Source organism: Cherax quadricarinatus, chromosome 48 (genome assembly GCF_038502225.1).
Source record: "Cherax quadricarinatus isolate ZL_2023a chromosome 48, ASM3850222v1, whole genome shotgun sequence".
Lineage (NCBI taxonomy): Eukaryota > Metazoa > Arthropoda > Malacostraca > Decapoda > Parastacidae > Cherax > Cherax quadricarinatus.
In genome coordinates, this window is record NC_091339.1 from 23749933 (window position 1) to 23770240 (window position 20308).

Sequence of the window (20308 nt, forward strand, 5' to 3'; positions counted from 1 at the left end):
GTGTACTCGTCACGACTCTTGCTTTATCATCAGAGGTACTTTGCACCATCTGACAGGTCTCTTGTTGTCATAAGGAACAATCTCGGTGTGCAGGTTTGCAACCAGTTCCTCTGAAGAAAATATATATCCACGTCTTTATTGACAGGGGCATACTGATAGACGGAAAACTAGAGACTTTAACCACATATAAGCGATACAAGGAAGAAAAAAATATCTTCGTACCATCGGTATAGAGAAGTCACAGGTGTACACACTTGCAGGTACTTACCGTGGTGGATCTTCTAAGAAACCGGACAGTATTGCACAGTAACTTTCAAGGAACCGTATAGAATTTCAAGAAACCGTACAAAAGCTCCTTCAGCTGCTTCAACATACCTGAAGAAAGACAAAACATGGTTAGTAAATGTACTTCTCTAGCGACACTTGAATCATTTAATATACCAGATAATCTTATAAAATAATGTTATTCACCTCGATGATGATGACTGTAGGAACGTGAAGGGAAAACAAAATAATTAAATAAATGATTGTAATTACCTGTGTGTGTGTGTGTGTGTGTGTGTGTGTGTGTGTGTGTGTGTGCTCACCTAGTTGTCCTCGCCTAGTTGTGGTTGCGGGGCTCGATTCACAGCTCGTGTGTGTGTGCTACATAGTGTTGGACTGGGCTGGGAGTTCGTGGGAGCGGTGCCCCGATACTGAAGGACTCTTGATCTGAGAAATACAAGCTAATATTCCCTTCCCTGGAATAGAATTGATTACGTCCTATTCTCCAGGCGCTGTATGGCTTCTACGAGTCAAGCGCTTCCACAAGAATAAGCAAGAACAACAATCTTCCTCTAGTTCATCCCGAGCAAACAATGTCCATTCCCATGCCCACACCTATGACCACGCCCACGTACGGCAAACTTTCGTTCAGTCGCATTCATTTAATTTTGGCTTGGCCCTAGCATCCCCACCCCCCTTTCCCACTCTTCGGGACCAGGAGTAGGGGGAAGGGGTGTAAGCAACAAAACGAAAGGGAAAGAACAGAAGAGGTAGGTAAAAATAGAAGAGGCTGAGTACAGAGTAAGAAGCAAAGGCATAGTGAAGAGACTACGTGAACTTAAAGGGAATGGAAGACTTTCAACTCTGAATGTGACATTAAGAATGCTGTGTTGAGTGCCAACCTACCCACCTGGAGTCTACCTGGAGGGTGTTTCCGGGGATCCACGCCCCCGCGGCCCAGCCTTTGACCAGGCCTCCCGGTGGCTCAGGACCTGATAAACCAGGCTGTTACTGATGGCCGCACGTAGTCCAACATATGAAGGAAGATCGGGTACTTACTAGGTATCCGTCCAGCTCCCTCTTGAAGGCCGCCAGGGGTCTATTAGTAATTCTTCTGGTCAACCAGGCTGTTGCATTTACCTCCTCCTCCCAGAAGATATCTGTAATATACCTTCGATGGGTTTCCAGAGTTTCATTTCTCCCACAGGCTTGTCTGTTTTTTGCCGGGTCAACCTGGCTGTTGCTGTTGGTAGCTCGTTGTACAGGCATGCTGATACCAAAAGATTGTGGTAATAATTAAGACACTCACGACATTTACTGAACACGACGTTTAGCCACTTGTGCTTTATTATCCTTACATTGTATCTTATTGCCACCACAAACGTTAAGTAACGGAACCAAGAGCTACAGCTCACTTTGCATTGGTTTACCCAAAATACGGAATTCTATTGCAATTTACATTTGTTTCAAGAATTACTACACTGTCCACTCAGAGAGAAAGAGAGAGAGAGAGAGAGAGAGAGAGAGAGAGAGAGAGAGAGAGAGAGAGAGAGAGACAGTCAACATGGGGAAAAAGCGGCACTTAAAAGTGGTGGGTCTTGGGGGAGAGGGCAGAGAAAATCTTGTCTACTGAGGGGAAGAGACGTGAAGAAGGGAGAAAAGAGAATAGGGGTGACAGAAGAGCGGGGGATGTAAGGGAGGGGAGAGAGAGAGAGAGAGGGGGGGGGTTAAGGGAAGAATGAGAATGCAGTTGAGGGTATAAAGACGTAAACAAACCGTCCACCACACCCAGTTCTGGTCTGGGAGCGAGCGAGGCGGGGAAGGAGGGGGGCGGTGACCCCTGGAGTCATCGTCTACAGGTCGTAATCTACAGGTACACACACACACCACTTCACCCTCATTAACACGGCTGCCAATGTTAATTAAAATGATACATGAAAGGTAATTTCTTTTCCTCGTTGAACGCACCAGCTTCAAAGGGCGAAACGTTGCGACACAGACAGAGCTAAATGAAGCGTATTAAATGATTTTTTAATGAGTTGTTGCATTATTAATGTGTATATATATGTATAAAAATGGTCCGGAATAATCACACGGGAATTGTTACGCCCCGCTGGACCACTCAATGGTCCGTCATGATGTGTGAGAGGGGAGGGAGAGAAGGGGAAGAATGGGGGGAGAGAAAGAGGGGGGGAAAGAAGGGGTGAGGAAAAGGGGGGGTGGAGTGGAAAAGATGGGGAGATGAGGTAGGGGTGCCAGAATGTGTCGAGAGTAAAACGTCGTGGAAAAAAAAATCTGGGCCATACAAGTCTTACAAAAGGATGTATATGTATTACACTGTAGTATAATTTATGTATTACAGTGGGTACAGTATTGCAATGTAGTGTATGTGCTGCAATAGCACACAGGATGTACTAGAATGTGCTCAAGCAGCCAGTACATGGAACAAAAACTGATGGCACATACTGCAAATTGTTGAAACCAATGAACTTCCACCAGTAACACTTCCAGTAACCTACCCATCACCATCACTACCAGCTAAATTACTAATCTAAATCACCATCACCATCTAAAACACCACCACCATCTAAATCACCACCACTATCCAAATCATCACCATCTAAATCACCAACGCCATCTAAATCACCACCACCACCATATAAATCACCACCACCCGCTAAATCACCACTATCTGATCATCTAAATCACCACTATGACTAAATCACAACCACCACCATCTAAATCATCAACGCTATCTAAATCACCACGTCGGACTGCGTGCGGCCAGCAGTAACAGCCTAGTTGATCAGGCCCTGATCCATCGGGAGGCCTGGTCATGGACCGGGCCGCGGGGGCGTTGATCCCCGGAATAACCTCCAGGTAACCTCCAGGTATCTAAATCACCACTATGACCATCTAATTCACCAACATTACCATCTAAGTCACCACCATCACCATCTAAATCACCATCACCTCTAATATCGCCTCATCACCAACACACCACTACCACCAACTCCCCCACTACCGACCTCCACAAGAGACTACAGGGAACCAACACCACATCAAAATCACCACCACCACCATCCCACCACCACCATCCCCACCAAACCACCACCACCACTACACTAAAAAAGAGGACACGCCAGAATGTCCCTGAGCCGTGTTAAACACGTCCTCTCAACAAGATGCATACAACCTCTTAGTTGTGGCCTCAAAGAGTTCCAAACCCACCAGAGCCTTCAAGAGGAACTAGTCAGGCAGATACGAGGGTGAAGAGAAGGGGTGAGAGAAAGGTAAGATGAGAAAGGGAACAAGGAGAGCGGAAGATAGGAAAAACAGAATGTGAAGGAACAACGGGAATGTAAAAGACTGGAAAGGCGACGATGGAATGAGAAAACATGGGAAAGAGGAAAAGGGTATAGAAGAGGAGACAGAAGAAAGGGGGTAGAAGAGGGGGATAGAAGAAAGGGATGAGTAACAGGAAGAAAGAATGAAAAATGTGAGAGAATAAGAGAGAGAGGAACACGGGATAGGAAAAAGGGTAAAGGGAAAAAAAATAACAGGGGTGGAAAAGATAATGAAAAAAAAGAGAGGGGATGGGAAGGCAATGATGGTTTGGGAAACAGGAAAAAATGGGGTAAAAGATAAAGGGAAAAAGAGAGAGAGGGAATGGAATAGAGGAAGGAAGAAAAAAGGAACGTAGTGAGTAGCAAGATATATACAAGAATGAAAGATTAATATTTATACGATCAGTGACAAGTGGTAAACAATCATGAAGAAGGAGAAACAAACGAGAAGACAGGAAAGAGAAACGGGGGGAAGGGGAGAAAGGAAGGAGAAACAAAGGAGGGATAAACGAAGAATGGAGGAATGATTGCAGGCGACGTTCCCAGTGAAGGAAGCGAGCTTTCTCGTGGCCAGAATGGTGTAGTTTGGGATACTTGAACTAGTTTTTGTTTAGCAAAATTGAATACTAATCAGCACACGACAGTTAACACACACCAGTGAGAGCAAAAGCTGTTACCCTCTCATATTCTATCACACGGGATTAATCACATATATAGCGGCTACTGCAGACAGAAGGGAGGGAGAGGGGGGGGGGGGGTTTGGTTGGTAAGGTCAAACAGGTCAGGAGTCATTTGGGAGGTCCGGTGAAGAGGTCAGATAATAAGGGTCAGCCTGTCAGAAGCATTAAATGTCAAAGGGGGAAAAAAAATCTTTCGTATAGGTAGATAAAAAATGACGAGAGGTTAACAAGGCAAAAAAAAAAAAAAATCAAATTCTTGCAAATACTGAATATAAAAATTGATTAAGTTTAGAAGTCAACTGCGAGCGCGCACACACACACACACACACACACACACACACACACACACACACACACACACACACACACACACACACACACACAAAAAAAAAAAAAAAAAAAAAAAAAAAAAAAAAAAAAAAAGCAGCTGAAGACACAGGTGGACTGCAGCTCATCTACCGGACGGCCTGGTCAAGGACTGAGCCTCGGGGGCGTTGACCCCCGGAACACCCTCCAGAAAGGAAACTGGAATGAGCTATATGAGAAGCATACTTAGTTTCAGGAATAGGTACACCAATGACGATGCTTGCTGAAGTAGATTCAATTCCACGTCAATACGTGCTTGGCTGACCAGGCAAACACCAGACGAGCCTGGCCCATGGCCGGGCTCGGAAATGGAAAAACTCTCGGAACTCATCAAAGGTGTACCTGTGAAGCCTTGCATAACTTGTAAAATAAACACGTTTCACAAGCCTAGATTTTTTTTCTTCATTACTGTAAGTGGACCAAGACTTTTCAACACCCTCCCTTCGTGCATACGGAGAATTACCACCAAACCTTCAGCAGTATTCAGGAGGGTTGGATGCAACCTGCACAGAAAGATGCTGGTGTCTCTGACAGGACCTACGATGCCACAAACAAGGCCGATCAATAATAATTATGAGACTCGACACCACAAGGGACAAGTCGGCAGGTACATCACTTATTCTTCAAGTAACTCTACATTATTAAAAACCCCTTTAAAAGGGGGAGGGGGCGCCATGATGCTAGTGAAGAATTCCTGACTAAAGGAATTTGAGAGGGAAGGGCAAAATGGGAGAACGGGGGAGAGGGGAATGTGTAGAGAAAGAGGTGGAAAATGAAAAAATGATAGGGAGAAAAGAAAGTGGAGAAGGGCAAAGGAGAGAGAGAGAAATGTGAAAAAAAAGAAAAAGCAGAGAGAGAGAGAGAGAGAGAGAGAGAGAGAGAGAGAGAGAGAGAGAGAGAGAGAGAGAGAGAGACTGACAGGTAGAGATAAAGGCACACAAATGAAGGCAGAGACCAACAAGTAGAGATATAAGCAGACACAAGATGAGAGACAGACTGACAGACACAACACAGACATACATTCGAGTCCCTCCACGGGTTACAATAACATTCAGAATTCATATCTGAAATGTGTACATCAGCGCACATTAACCAGATACCGCGCGGCTTGCCACTGCAATAAATCCACTCAAACCGGATCAAATGCACACCAGGAGCTGCCTCCCAACATTTTTTTTACCCTGCACACTGAAATTCAGAACAATAATAATACTGGATTATCAGTATGTAATTCAGTAGGAGTTTCCAGTAACCATCTCGATTTCTCCAATAAAAGCTTCAGTGTTCGGATAGTCACTCGTATTAACCCACAATGCATATTCCAACAAATGATATTCAATAGTTTTCAGGCGATAAATACAATTTGGCCGACTTGAACACAGGTAAAAAAAAAAATATCTTGGTAACAATGTCAGCAGCACACTTGGTCCTACTTCATGTGTTTGCTAAAACTGGAAATAAAATTACACACTGAGGATGTTTTACTAACATATGATAATTGTTTTGCAGGTATTTATTATTAACCTTTGCAAGATACGATACTTGAAAATGAAAGGATGGATAACATGAACCTTCACAACAAGAGAAGCAAAGTCAGTGACGATACTCTTGAAGGCTCTTGTTCTCTCTTAGGCTGGAATATTGTTATACATTGAGCCCAGGGACTGATCACCTTTTTTTATAAAGACTGAGGGACTGATAACCTGAAAATTACTTTTACTTTCTTTAGTGTTATATTCGTCTGCAATAGGCTGAAGAAGCCTGCTGCTCAGGCGAAATGTTTCGATAATAATAAAATTTCAGTGTTAAACATGTGGTTAGGTTAGTTAAGGTTCGTCAGATGACAACCCCCCGTTGGAGATTTTGGTCATCTGACCGAGGCCTTCCGCTGGCTTACCGCTCCTCTCCTGTGTGTCTTACTCATCAAAGTGATCACTTCCTGTAGGTTACATATAGATGCTTCCAAAATCATCGTTCTTCCCTTCCCCAGCGACCTGTTCACAGACCAGGTCTTCCTGATAGAATGATCACTCAGGTTATTGGTGCACGCTGCACACAACCCAACTTAAGCACCTTTGATACACCTTTCATGGTGGTATATTTACAAGGCGCTGATGCCACACCACCAGTCACAAAACTTCCAGTAATACAATATTATAATTCCCCAATACTCGAAACTACATACAAGGTACCACCACCACAACCCCCACCACTGCACCACAATCACCAACACTGCATTATAATCACCACCACCATCACAATCACTAATACTGCATAACAATCACAAACACTGCATCACAATCAGCAACGCTACACCACTGTACCACAATCAGCAACACTACACCACTGTACCACAATCAGCAACACTACACCACTGTACCACAATCAGCAACACTACACCACAATCAACACCACTGCATCACAATCAGCAACACTACACCACAATCAACACCACTGCATCACAATCAGTAACACTTCATCACAATCACCAACACTACAACAAAATCACCACCATTACTCGTCACAGGAAATAACCAAGAACACAAGACTCTCCCTCACCCTCCCCAAACTAAAAAAAAAAATGAAACAAGTCCCGTGCGTGTCGGCGAAATTCCGGGTTACCGGCGATTACGATTCCCATTCCAAAATCGGTCCTGAGTCCTTTTGTGAGACGCGCACGCAAGATTTCAATTGTGGCCGTGGGAGGGGACCAGGACGCTTGTTTGTCAATAATATACACTGCAATGCTTGTTCCCTGGCCAGAAGAATGTTTGGGAGGGGGTGAGAAAAAAATTTGTTTTTAATAATCAATATTGGGTACATCAGAAGTGTGCTGCTGCCAGATTCTGCTGTCAGACAGTTACACTGTGGGAAGAGTAAAAGCTGTGCTGCTCTGTTTTGTGACGTTACATAACACGGAATGGGAGTTGCAAATGAGGTAATGAACTCTATCAGCCTGAGTTGGGAGACTTCAACAGGACGATGAAGATGGTGAGATATAAGAGATGCAAGAGAGAGAGAGAGAGAGAGAGAGAGAGAGAGAGAGAGAGAGAGAGAGAGAGAGAGAGAGAGAGAGAGAGAGAGAGTCTGGAACACATTCGTACAGCATTATGATGTCAACAGGATAAAATTAGTTGATCAAATGAAAATGCTGGTCCACAGATGGCTCCAACTTCATCCTGTTCCCTACTTGTATGTATCATAACAATAAAAATGCTTTCATATGAGCTGATGTAGGTAACAGCTTTTAGCCTGTCAATAAAGTTAGGAATCCTTAACCTGTAAATAGCTTGTCAATAAAGCTAGGGATCCTTACCTAACCTTGTCAAACCGTATGGAGAGAGAGAGAGAGAGAGAGAGAGAGAGAGAGAGAGAGAGGCAGCCTCCCCTATCTGAAACCTGTGTATCGAACTGAGTACCTCCACCACTTCCACGCCCAAAATCATTCCACTTTTCAACCACCCTGATATTACAGAAATACTTCCTTACATCCTGTTGGCACATTTGTCTTCCCAATCTGATCCTTTCTAGACACTAGTTCGAATCCATGGTATCCATGGATTCATGATCCTATTAATCAATTCCTCTTAAGATTTTTGTATGTCGAAATCGTGTCTCCCTCTTGTCTTCCTCTCGCCAAAGTCATCAGGTTCAGTTCCTTTAACCTCTAGTCATACTGTTGTCCTCTTGGTTCGGGGACTAGTCTGGGTGCACTATGGATCACTATGACATGGCCTTGGATGCACTGGAAGAAAATCAGAATGCAGATGTAATATACACAGACTTTGCAAAAGCATTTGACAAATGCGATCATGGCGTAATAGCCCATAAAATACGTGCTAAAGGAATAACTGGGAAAGTGGGGAGATGGATCTTCAACTTCCTAACAAATCGAACACAAAGAGTAGTGGTCAACAGAGTTAAATCGGAGGCTGCCATAGTGAAGAGCTCTGTTCCACAAGGCACAGTACTCGCCCCCATCTTATTCCTTATCCTCATATCAGACATAAACAGAGATATACACCACAGCACCGTATCATCCTTTGCGGATGATACTAGGATCTGCATGAGGCTGTCATCTGCTGAGGACGCGGTTAACCTCCAAGAAGATATAAACAAAGTTTTCCAGTGGGCAACGGTAAACAATATGATGTTCAATGAGGACAAATTCCAGCTACTCCGTTATGGAAAACTGGAGGAGATAATAACTAGAACAGAGTATACTACTGACTCCGGCCATACAATAGAGCGGAAAAATAATGTAAGGGACCTGGGAGTAGTAATGTCTGAGGATCTCACTTTCAAGGATCACAACAGTGCCACGATCGCACGTGCAAAGAAAATGATAGGATGGATAATGAGAACTTTCAAAACGAGAGATGCCAAGCCCATGATGATCCTTTTCAAATCACTTGTTCTCTCTAGGCTGGAATACTGCTGTACATTAACATCTCCATACAAAGCAGGTGAAATCGCAGATCTAGAGAGTGTACAGAGATCCTTTACTGCACGTATAAGTTCTGTCAAGCACCTTAACTACTGGGAACGCTTGAAAGCACTTGACTTGTACTCGTTGGAACGCAGGAGGGAGAGATATATCATAATCTACACTTGGAAAATCTTGGAAGGAATGGTCCCAAATCTGCACACAGAAATCACTCCCTACGAAAGTAAAAGACTGGGCAGGCGATGCAAAATGCCGCCAATAAAAAGTAGGGGCGCCATTGGTACACTAAGAGAAAACACCATAAGTGTCCGGGGCCCAAAACTGTTCAACAGCCTCCCATCAAGCATTAGGGGAATTGCCAATAAACCCCTGGCTGCCTTCAAGAGAGAGCTGGACAGATACCTAAACTCAGTGCCGGATCAGCCGGGCTGTGGCTCGTACGTCGGACTGCGTGCGGCCAGCAGTAACAGCCTAGTTGATCAGGCCCTGATCCATCGGGAGGCCTGGTCATGGACCGGGCCGCGGGGGCGTTGATCCCCGGAATAACCTCCAGGTAACCTCCAGGTAAACCTTTAAACTTTTCGACAATCTGCAAGCGCTTCCACATGTATGTATGTAATAAGATCACAGCAAACAGGTGATATCACAATATGCAGAACAACTACTGTGAGGAAAAAAAATAGTGAAATTCCAAGCGCTTTCGTGATTTCTCAAATGTGAGAAATAATGAAAGCGCTCGGAATTTACTACTTTTTCGCAGTGAGTGTTCTGCATGAATGTATATACACACGTATGTGTGTATTTATGTATGTATGTGTGGGTGTATGTATGCATGCATGCGTGTTAGAGGCAGCCACTGATTCTCCCTCTTGTCAATCAGTCTTCTTTCCTCGACAAAGACAATCAGCTCCCATCCAAACAGTCAATCAGCCTCCCCTCTTCCCTCCCTCCCCCCCACTTAGCCTCCCCTTCCCCCTCACAACAGTCCCTACCTCCCTCCAATGAGCCTTAACACACTGAGCCTCCTCCCCTCCCTCCTTTGAACAATAAGTTCCCCCCAAAGAAAAAGTCTCCCTCCCTCCAAACAATGAGCCTCCTTCCCAACACATTGAGCCTCCCTCCTTCCCTCCCTCCATCCCTGCCTTCGCCTCCAAAGACTCAAATCAACAGAACAAACACATGATATACGAATCCGCGTTTTGCCTGCAGCTTGGTACATAATACTGAAGCTTTATTACTACTATATACAGTGGTGAGGGGGGAGGGGAGGGGAACAGGGGGGGATAATGTTAGGAAGGATGATGAGGGATGCTGGAATGTGAGTGAGAATGATAGGTGAGGAAGGCGAGGTTGGGGGAGAATGTTAGGATGATGAGGGATGCTGGAATGTGAGTGAGGATGATAGCTGAGGAAGGCGAGGTTGGGGGAGAATGTTAGGATGATGAGGGATGCTGGAATGTGAGTGAGGATGATAGCTGAGGAAGGTGAGGGTTGGGGAGAATGTTAGGATGATGAGGGATGCTGGAATGTGAGTGAGGATGATAGCTGAGGAAGGTGAGGGTTGGGGAGAATGTTAGGATGATGAGGGATGCTGGAATGTGAGTGAGGATGATAGCTGAGGAAGGCGAGGGTTGGGCGGGAGTGTGAGGAAGTATGAGAGAAAATGAGGCAGGAACCACAAGAATTTTTTTTCTGAAATTGAATGCATCCGCAGTGAGCTGCTATTCTATCTGATACACAGTGGGAACAGAAGCTGCGTTTCCCTCTCACATTTCATCACACAGCATGGGGGCTCATACAAAGTGTGAAGGAGAGTGATGGAAGGGGAGGGGACGAATGGTGTCTACCTGACAATGATTCTGGTGAAGCAGTGTGTGTAGGAGCCACGAGAACAAATCTCCAAGCCTACGTGAATTAAGTCTACCGGTGAACACCATGGTGTTCAACCGGAACAAATTTCAATTACTCCCCTCTAGAACACTAAAAAAAAAAAAGTAACCAAAACTGAAACAGAGTATAATCGTAAAACAAAGTTAAACCAGTCAATAAAACGGAAGAATGATGTGAGAGGCATAGTATTGATAACATCAGTGTTATACTCACAACAGTACGGAAATTATTATACCCCGAGACCCCTGGATAACTACAACCTTCAAAACAAGAGATGCCAAACCAACGATGATACCCGAAGTTACTTGTTCCAAATGAAACATTGCTGTACACGAACAACCTTAGAGAGAGAGAGAGAGAGAGAGAGAGAGAGAGAGAGAGAGAGAGACTGTACACTGACATTCACTCATCCAAGAGAAGAAATGCCAGGTGCTCTAAGCTACATCAATCACCAGCTGAGAGCTATATCAGCTTGGGGAAATAGATGGCAAGTAACATTTGCACCTGAGAAAACGCAAATGATGATCGTCTCTAGGCACCATGATGGTAATGCTGGTGCAGTAGTAAGGATGAATGGGACGATGTTGGCACCTGGAGAAGAAGTTGATATCCTTGGGGTGAAATTTGACTCCAAACTAACCATGAAGAACCATGTTGTAAATCTTGCAAACAAGGCAGCCAGGAAGCTTACAGCACTTCGCCGTATCTCGCATCTGCTTGACAGTAGGGGTTGCAAGATCCTGTATGAGGCACAAGTACGCTCACACCTTGAGTATGCTCCACTTTCTTGGTTTGCCTGCCCCCCCTCTCATCTGCGACTGCTTGACAGAGTAGAGAACAGAGCAAGACGTCTCATCTCTCGCCTGGACCCATCCTGGATAGATCTGTCATTTCAGCAGAGCCTTCAACATAGGAGGGATGTGGGTGGCCTTACTGTTATGTACAAGGCCAATATTGTCAAAGTACCACACTTGGATCCACTTCGAGGACAGCGTGAAACAAGCTTTTATGCCACAAGACGGGCAGAAAGCAGCAACTTCACTCTGGCTGTACCCTTCTCCAGAACATCACTCCATCTGAGATCATACATACCCAGGATGACTCGAGTATGGAACACATTCGTACAGCATAATGATGTCAACGAGATAACGTCAGTTGATCAAATGAAAATGCTGGCCCACAGATGGCTCCAACTTCATCCTGTTCCCTACTTGTATGTCTCATAAAAAAAAATGCTTTCAAATGAGCTGATGTAGGTAACAGCTCTTAGCTTGCCAATAAAGTTAGGAATCCTTAACCTGTAAATAGCTGTCAATAAAGCTAGGGATCCTTAACCTTGTCAAACCCTGTGTAAAAAAAAAGAGAGAGAGAGAGAGAGAGAGAGAGAGAATGAATCTTAAAACAATCACGTACATAAATTCACGCGAGTAACTTTGTTTTGACAGAATGACGAGTAGCAGTAGTAGTAGTAGCTCAGGTATCTGGATGTGGAGAAACAACTGAAGGTGAGCGAGTCAGCAGGAAGAGGCTCTTGCATTGTGTGTTCATGATAATCACAGACCAGACAAATTCTTTGTTTTTCTAGTTCAAATAAAATGCGAAGTCGAGAAATAAGTAACTAAATGATTACAATCTTGTATTCACTGCTAGGTAAAGCTAGGTTGGTAAGGTCGAGCCTTCAACTTACTGGGATGTGTCGACTTTTTTTTTTTAGCACGCCGGCCGTCTCTCAGAGACGTAGGGTGATCAGCAAAAGAAAAAGAAATATTCACCATCATTCATTTGCTAGCTGTCTTAACTTCGGCGAGAGGTGCCACATCTTCTGTAAGAGGTGCCACATCTTCAGCATGAGGTGCCATATTTTCTGTAGGAGGTGCCAAATTAGTGAGAGGTGCCACGGCAATCACACCTTAAATTTCTCTGCGTCTGGCATCGTGGCGGTCCCAGTAAGGGTATTACATTGATGGTGCCACGCTAGAGAGGTGAAGTTTCACCTTATTGACCTCTGGATGTCGTTGGCATGTTGAGTCAAGGTGGTGTTGAATGACAAGTAAACATGAGTGGTAATGAGATTTTGATGAGGCTGTCATGACTTAATGGAAAACCCTGTTAATGATACACACGTTTCTAAGGCGGGAGAGAGGTGGATAATTTCGCTGTGCTGCCAGTATGATTTTTGCTTTCGTTTCTGTTTTCTCTGCCTGCTTACTTGCTCTATTTTTTCTCTCTCTCTTTTACAATGGGGCTTTACAAGGTAAGGTTAAGGTTTCTAATTTTATTTACAAGCTAAAGGATGTTACCTACATCAGCTCATTTGAAAGCCTTTTTATTATGAAAAATATAAATAGGGAACAGGATGAAGCTAGAGCCATCTGTGGGCCAGCGATTTCGTTTCATATTTCTCTCTCTCTCTCTCTCTCTCTCTTACCACTAACACCAATAACCGCAGTTAGGAGTTCAACAATTGAATAAAAAAAATTTAGTTCAAATAGTTTTAAATACATTTACATACGTAAAATAATCAACATATTTTACTCTTTAAGGCAATTTTTTAAGCTGTGGTAAATATTTCGGCATTAAAAAATATTTGATTCTCTGTATGCAAAAGTTGTGCGATCCGAATTTATTTCCCTCGTTGAAACTTATAATTAGAGTCCATTTGATGATGCATTCAGCACATCACATTGTTAGTACAATTTATGAAGGAAATAATGGTTCTCTCGCCTGTAACTACTTCGTCGAATTTGTCAAAATTCGATATGGGACCTGGATCCCGCCAGCAGTGTTTATACAAATAACCATCTCTAACTGTACAGCCTCCTAGCCCACTCCACAGCGACACTCGCTCGATGTCCTACCTGCCTACATGTAGGGGGGGGGGTTAACGCCCCCGCGGCCCAGTCCTTGACCAGGCCTACCAGTAGATCAGGGCTTAATCAACTAGGCTGTTACTAGCCAAGTATAACACTTGTTCTGTTTCCCAACAAACCTTACCTGGTGTTATCTTTCTTGCTTTGCAAATTCTGGTTACTCACCAGTCATTTCTCTGCCCTCTGCCTGGTCATGCTCTCTATACGATACTTGGAGGGTGTTGTGGGGGTCAACGCCCCCGCGGCCCGGTCCATGACCAGGCTTCGATAAATGAAAAATTTACATAGTTCCAAGTACCTATTCCATTAGACCTCAAGTCACAAGTGGACACTCAACTATACAATGGTAAAGGTCATATGCCTCCTCTTTTTTTTCACAGAGCTTACATGTGAATCAGGCAGAGTTAAGTGATAATTGCCTTCATATGCCACAGGTGACGATATGCCAACCTGATTCCGTTACATAATCTAGTGAACGTTTTATGTTGCCCATACACCTACGCTTGTGATCAAAACATATCACAGTACCTGGAGGTTACCTGGAGGTTATTCCGGGGATCAGCGCCCCCGCGGCCCGGTCCATGACCAGGCCTCCCGATGGATCAGGGCCAGATCAACTAGGCTGTTACTGCTGGCCGTACGCAGTCCAACGTACGAGCCACAGCCCGGCTGATCCGGCACTGACTTTAGGTATCTGTCCAGCTCTCTCTTGAAGGCAGCCAGGGGTTTATTGGCAATTCCCCTAATGCTTGATGGGAGGCTGTTGAACAGTCTTGGGCCCCGGACACTTACGGTGTTTTTCCTTAGTGTACCAATGGCGCCCCTACTTTTTATTGGGGGCATTTTGCATCGCTTGCCCAGTCTTTTACTTTCGTAGGGAGTGATTTGTGTGTGCAGATTTGGGACCATTCCTTCCAAGATTTTCCAACTGTAGATTATGATATATCTCTCCCTCCTACGTTCCAACGAGTACAAGTCAAGTGCTTCCAAGCGTTCCCAGTAGTTAAGGTGCTTGACAGAAATTATACGTGCAGTAAAGGATCTCTATCAGTACCTGACAGTAGTGCTCCCACCTCTCTGGGTATACATATTTTCTCCTCTACGAGAGCTGACAGACTTTCACTAGCATGGTTATACTTCATTTCAATGGTAGTCATAATCTTAATTTTTTAAAGGAGTGGACCGGTAAGCCAGTGGAAGGCCTCAGCCAGATAAAAAGCTCCAGTTGCGGGCCACCATAAGACTAAGACCATCGTCAGGAAACACCTGTCCTGTTTCCTGACAAACCTAACATAAAGAATGGTTTCTAACAGTGGTGAGTGGAAGACCTGGTTCTAGGTCATCATCCGACCTGTTTGACATGCGAGGTGGAAAGGAGGGGAAGGGAGTGTGAGGGTAGGTACAGATGAGATATCAATGGAATAAATGATATAAAATACTGACACGATGGAAAAATAGACACAAATACAGCATAATTTTATACTTTATTGACTACGTTTCGCCCACACAGTGGACTTTATCAAGTCACAAAGCAACCTGAGCATAGTGACGTAGAGAGTCAAGTGGACAATATTATGAAAGTTGAATCTGAGACGGACCTGCCCAGGATGATGATTATTATTATAATCAAAAAGAAGCGCTAAACCACAAGGGTTATACAGTCCAGGATGATGAGCAAGTAGGTTGGTTGTTGTTACCTGGAGGTTGTTCCGGGGATCAACGCCCCCGCGGCCCGGTCCATGACTAGGCCTCCCGGTGGATCAAGACCTGATCAACCAGGCTGTTACTGCTGGCCGCACGCAGTCCAACGTACGAGCCACAGCCCGGCTGATCCGGCACTGACTTTAGGTATCTGTCCAGCTCTCTCTTGAAGGCAGCCAGGGGCTTATTGGCAATTCCCCTAATGCTTGATGGGAGGCTGTTGAACAGTCTTGGGCCCCGGACACTTATGGTGTTTTCCCTTAGTGTACCAATGGCGCCCTTACTTTTAATTGGGGGCATTTTGCATCGCCTGCCCAGTCTTTTACTTTCGTAGGGAGTGATTTCTGTGTGCAGATTTGGGACCATTCCTTCCAGGATTTTCCAACTGTAGATTATGATATATCTCTCCCTCCTGCGTTCCAACGAGTACAAGTCAAGTGCTTCCAAGCGTTCCCAGTAGTTAAGGTGCTTGATAAACTTATACGTGCGTTGTGGGGGGATAACGATGAAGAAGTTTCCTGACAAGGGGTTTAGCTGAACCCCTTGTCAGGTCCAAGTCACACCGGCTCAAGAAGGTGCACTGACCAGGCCCAAGTTGGTCAGGTTCAACTCTTCAACTCACACCCACTCATGCATTTGTCTAACCTATTTTTAAAACTAATCAACGGTTTAGCTTCATTGACGTTACTCAGGAGTTTGTTCCATTATTATTATTATTATTATTATTATTATTATTATTATTATTATTATTATTATTATTATTATAAATAGCTACAAGCTACACTGAGCGAGTCGTCATGCAACTACTAACAACCTCAAAAGGAATATTTTTCACATTCATCTTCACAAAATATTTCTCCAACATAAACCCTCCAGCCCGTTTACCCTCCCCCCCCCCGCATTACTTCCCCGGCCTGTAAAGGGCCCACTACACCATCCGGCACCTACAGGTCACCTAAATCCAGCCACCCACCAGAGTCGAACAACAATATGTTTCTCGAGTGACTGAGGAAGGAAAGGTTCCAGGTTGATTCCCAGGAGAATAGTTCACCTTTCAGGATCAGGGTGGTGTTCCTGACCCACTCCCATGAACTCCCACCACTACTAATCCTTTACCAGCAGTGCTGTTATCACTCCTCCCCACCAAAACCTACACTACCCCGTCCCCCCCTCAACCACCACCCTGACCTCTCACATCACAACCAGACTTGTTTTCACCCATCTCTTGTACTACCACGCCCCACCAATGCGGCCTTCACTCCCTCCCTCACCACCCGATCCCAGGCCAGGCCTCCCGATGGCTTAACCAGGCTGTTACTATTGGCCACACGCAGTCCAACGTACGAACCACAGCTTGGCTGATCAGGAACTTACTTGAGGATATTATCAATTTCCTCGTAAAGGCAGCCAGAAGTTTGTTGGTAATCTCCCTTATGAATGGAACTGAATAGTCTTGGTAAACCTGCTTTTCACTGGCTGCGTTTTGCAGAGTCTGACGAGACTGTTTCGTAGGGAGAGATTTCTGTGTGCAGATTTGGGACTAATTCCTCCAGAAATTTCCAGGTGCAGATTATGATGTATCTCTCTAGCCTACATTACAAGGAGTACAATTCAAAATATTTAAAATGTTCCCAGTAATTCAGTTGATTGACTGAATTTATACCAGCAGTAAGAGTTTCTACGTTTTCCAGTTCTGCAAGTTCTCCTGTCTGGAAGAGGTCATATTCTAGCCCACAGAGAACAAGTTCTAATTATCCGTCGTACCATTTTCCTTGTGACTGCGTGAAGGAGAAAACCAACAACCCCTTGACTGTCTTCAAGAGGGAACTCTAAAAATTCCTCAAAACAGTTCCTGATCAGCCGGGTTGTGGTGCAGATGCTAGAGTGCGGGTGGCGGCGGGCATTTGATAGCTTGATCGATCAGGCCAGTAACCAGGAGGCCTGGTCTGAGACCTGGCCGCGGGGGCGATGACCCCCGGAAGCGACTCTGGGTAAGCCCCAGGTAATCGTAGAATGCAAGAACCTCTGGCATCATCACTTGCAAGTCTGGCACGTGGAATTTTCGCTCTTACTGAATGATTCCAGTTTATCTTGTATTACGTTTCAGAAAATTAAACAACTAATGTTCTGCTTCTGTAACTATTGCCCACATGAAAAGGCGATAGTGTGTAGAACATAATTAATAGTCCATAGAAAGAACATTCTCGAGGAAGTAAACATCACAGGGAGTGGGAAGTACATATTACAGAGAGTGGGATCAACAGTGTTACACAATCAAATTAACCAACACTTACCTACCTGGAGGGTGTTTCAGGGGTCAACACCCCCGCGGTCCAGTCCTTGACCAGGCCTCCCGGTGGATCAGGGCCTGATCATCCAGGCTGTTACTGCTGGCTGCACGTAGTTCAACGTACGAACCACAGTCCGGCAGATAGGGTACTGACTTTAGGTATCTGTCCAGCTCCCTCTTCAAGACAACCAGAGGTCTATTGATAATTCCCATTATGGCTGGTGGGAGGCTGTTGAACAGTCTTGGGCCCCGGACACTTATTGTGTTTTCTCTAATGTACTAATGGCGCCCCTACTTTTCACTGAGGGTATGTTGCATCGCCTGCCAAGTCTTTTTGCTTTCGGAGGGAGTACTTTTGTGAGCAGATTTGGGACCAGTCCCTCTAGGATTTTCCAGGTGCAGATTATGATGTATTTCTCTTTCTCCTGAGCTCCAGTCAGTACAGATCAAGTGACCTCAAGCGTTTCCAGTAATTAAGGTTACCTGGAGGTTACCTGGAGGTTATTCCGGGGATCAACGCCCCCGCGGCCCGGTCCATGACCAGGCCTCCCGATGGATCAGGGCCTGATCAACTAGGCTGTTACTGCTGGCCGCACGCAGTCCAACGTACGAGCCACAGCCCGGCTGATCCGGTGTGTTTGACAGAACTTATATGTGAAGTAAAGGTTCTCTGAACATACTCTAGAACTGCGATTTCGCCTGCCTTGAATGAAGATGTTAGCAGTACTCCATGCTAGAGAGAACCAGTGATTTAACAAGAATACATGTTGCAGTCTTAGGATCATTTCCAAAAACACTGAAAAACTGGATACACAGGCAAGCAGCAGCAGCCTGGTTGATAACGCCAATAACCAGGAGGCCTTGTCTGGTACCGGGTCACAAGGAAGATGACCACAGGAATCGTCTCTGGGTAAACATCAAGAATATACAAGTGTGTTACCTGCTCTGCTATCTGTTAGTGGTTCGAAGAATTATCGTCCATTAAGGGCCGGTCACAGACCAGGCCTTCTAGGGTAGAAAGGAAAAATATACCATTAAGAACTATTAGGAAGCACACGTAAAGTAAAGGTTAAATGTAAACTGAATGCGATCAGAAGTTTGCAAAATTTACCCGTCATTTTTACTGTTTATGAGAAAAGTCCAGCAGTCTGACTAGAGAACAAGAATTTTTTTATTTTTTTTTTTTACAGGTTTACATTTTACACTCACTTAACAGGAGGTTAGAGTACCTCCCAGGATGGTTGCTCTCTACCAGTTTACTACGTATGACAGGAGGGTAGTACCTCCCAGGATGGTTGCTCTCTACCAGTTTACTACGTATGACAGGAGGGTAGTACCTCCCTGGATGGTTGCTCTCTACCAACCTACTACCTGTACAAGAGAATAATGTTGGCTGTGACATTCCAAAATATGTTCCAAGAGGAGAAAAAAAGGTGAAAATGATAACGGAAGAAAGAGGAGGGGATACTCACCTGAGAGACACTGTTGTTGCTTGGCCACCATTAGTTCCAGCCTCTCAATCCACACACACTTGTTCCATGGTGTACTTAACTCTCCCAGTGACACACGCAAAATACACTGATGCACTCACAGCACAAGGGTCGCTAGTTTTTTTTTTTTTTTCACTGGATAAAAATTCCCGTCACAGCAGTCGCTTGCGTATATATTTTCAAAGTTTTTAAAGTCTTTATATATATATATATATTTTTTAAGTTTTATATATCGTTTTACTTTTCTTTTATTGTCTTATAAAAGTATCACTCACTGTAACTTTCTGTCCACAAGGCAAAAAAAAAAAAATGTCAATGGATATAAAACACGTAATAATATATAATTAACATTAATTGTTTACCATTATGAATAATAATGTTTATATGTATTTTTTACAAATATAAGAATATGTATTCAAACAACCTCAAGGAAATATCCTTAATGCCTTTATATTTACTCTTCTCCGAGGCTGCGGGTCCCCACAGTTACACCTAGACGACCCCATCTATGTTTTGGTACTAGTTTACTGCCTGCGTGTGCGTGTGCGTGTGTGTGCGTGCGTGCATGTGTGCGTGTGCGTGTGCGCGTGTGTGTGTGTGTGTGTGTGTGTGTGTGTGTGTGTGTGTGTGTGTGTGTGTGTGTGTGTGTGTGTGTGTGTGTGTGTGTGTGTACTCGCCTAATTGTGGTTGCAGGGGTCGAGACTCAGTTCCTGGCTCCGCCTCTTCACTGATTGCTACTAGGTCCTCTCTCTCTCTCTGCTTCCTGAGCTTTATCATACCTCTTCTTAAAGCTATGTATGGTTCCTGCCTCCACTACTTCACTTGCTAGGCTATTCCACTTCCTGACGACTCTATGACTGAAGAAATACTTCCTAACGTCCCTGTGACTCGTCTGAGTCTTCAACTTCCAGTTGTGACCCCTTGTTCCTGTGTCCCCTCTCTGGAACATCCTATCTCTGTTCA

General features: G+C 44.6%; 1 protein-coding gene across 5 annotated transcripts in view; it reads right to left on the reverse strand.

Moving 5' to 3' along the window:
- The window catches only part of LOC128696087 (teneurin-m-like), a 395373-nt gene that overhangs the window by 363797 nt on the left and 11268 nt on the right, over positions 1-20308 (reverse strand). For 4 of the 5 annotated variants that reach the window (XM_070094987.1, XM_070094986.1, XM_070094984.1 and 1 more), the window contains exon 2: positions 19328-19629. The exons of the other annotated variant lie outside the window; for it this stretch is intronic. In XM_070094987.1, the coding sequence (XP_069951088.1) occupies positions 19328-19358 (31 nt within the window). In that variant the 5' untranslated portion in view covers positions 19359-19629. The remainder of the gene's footprint in view (positions 1-19327; positions 19630-20308) is intronic. 5 annotated transcript variants of the gene reach the window in all.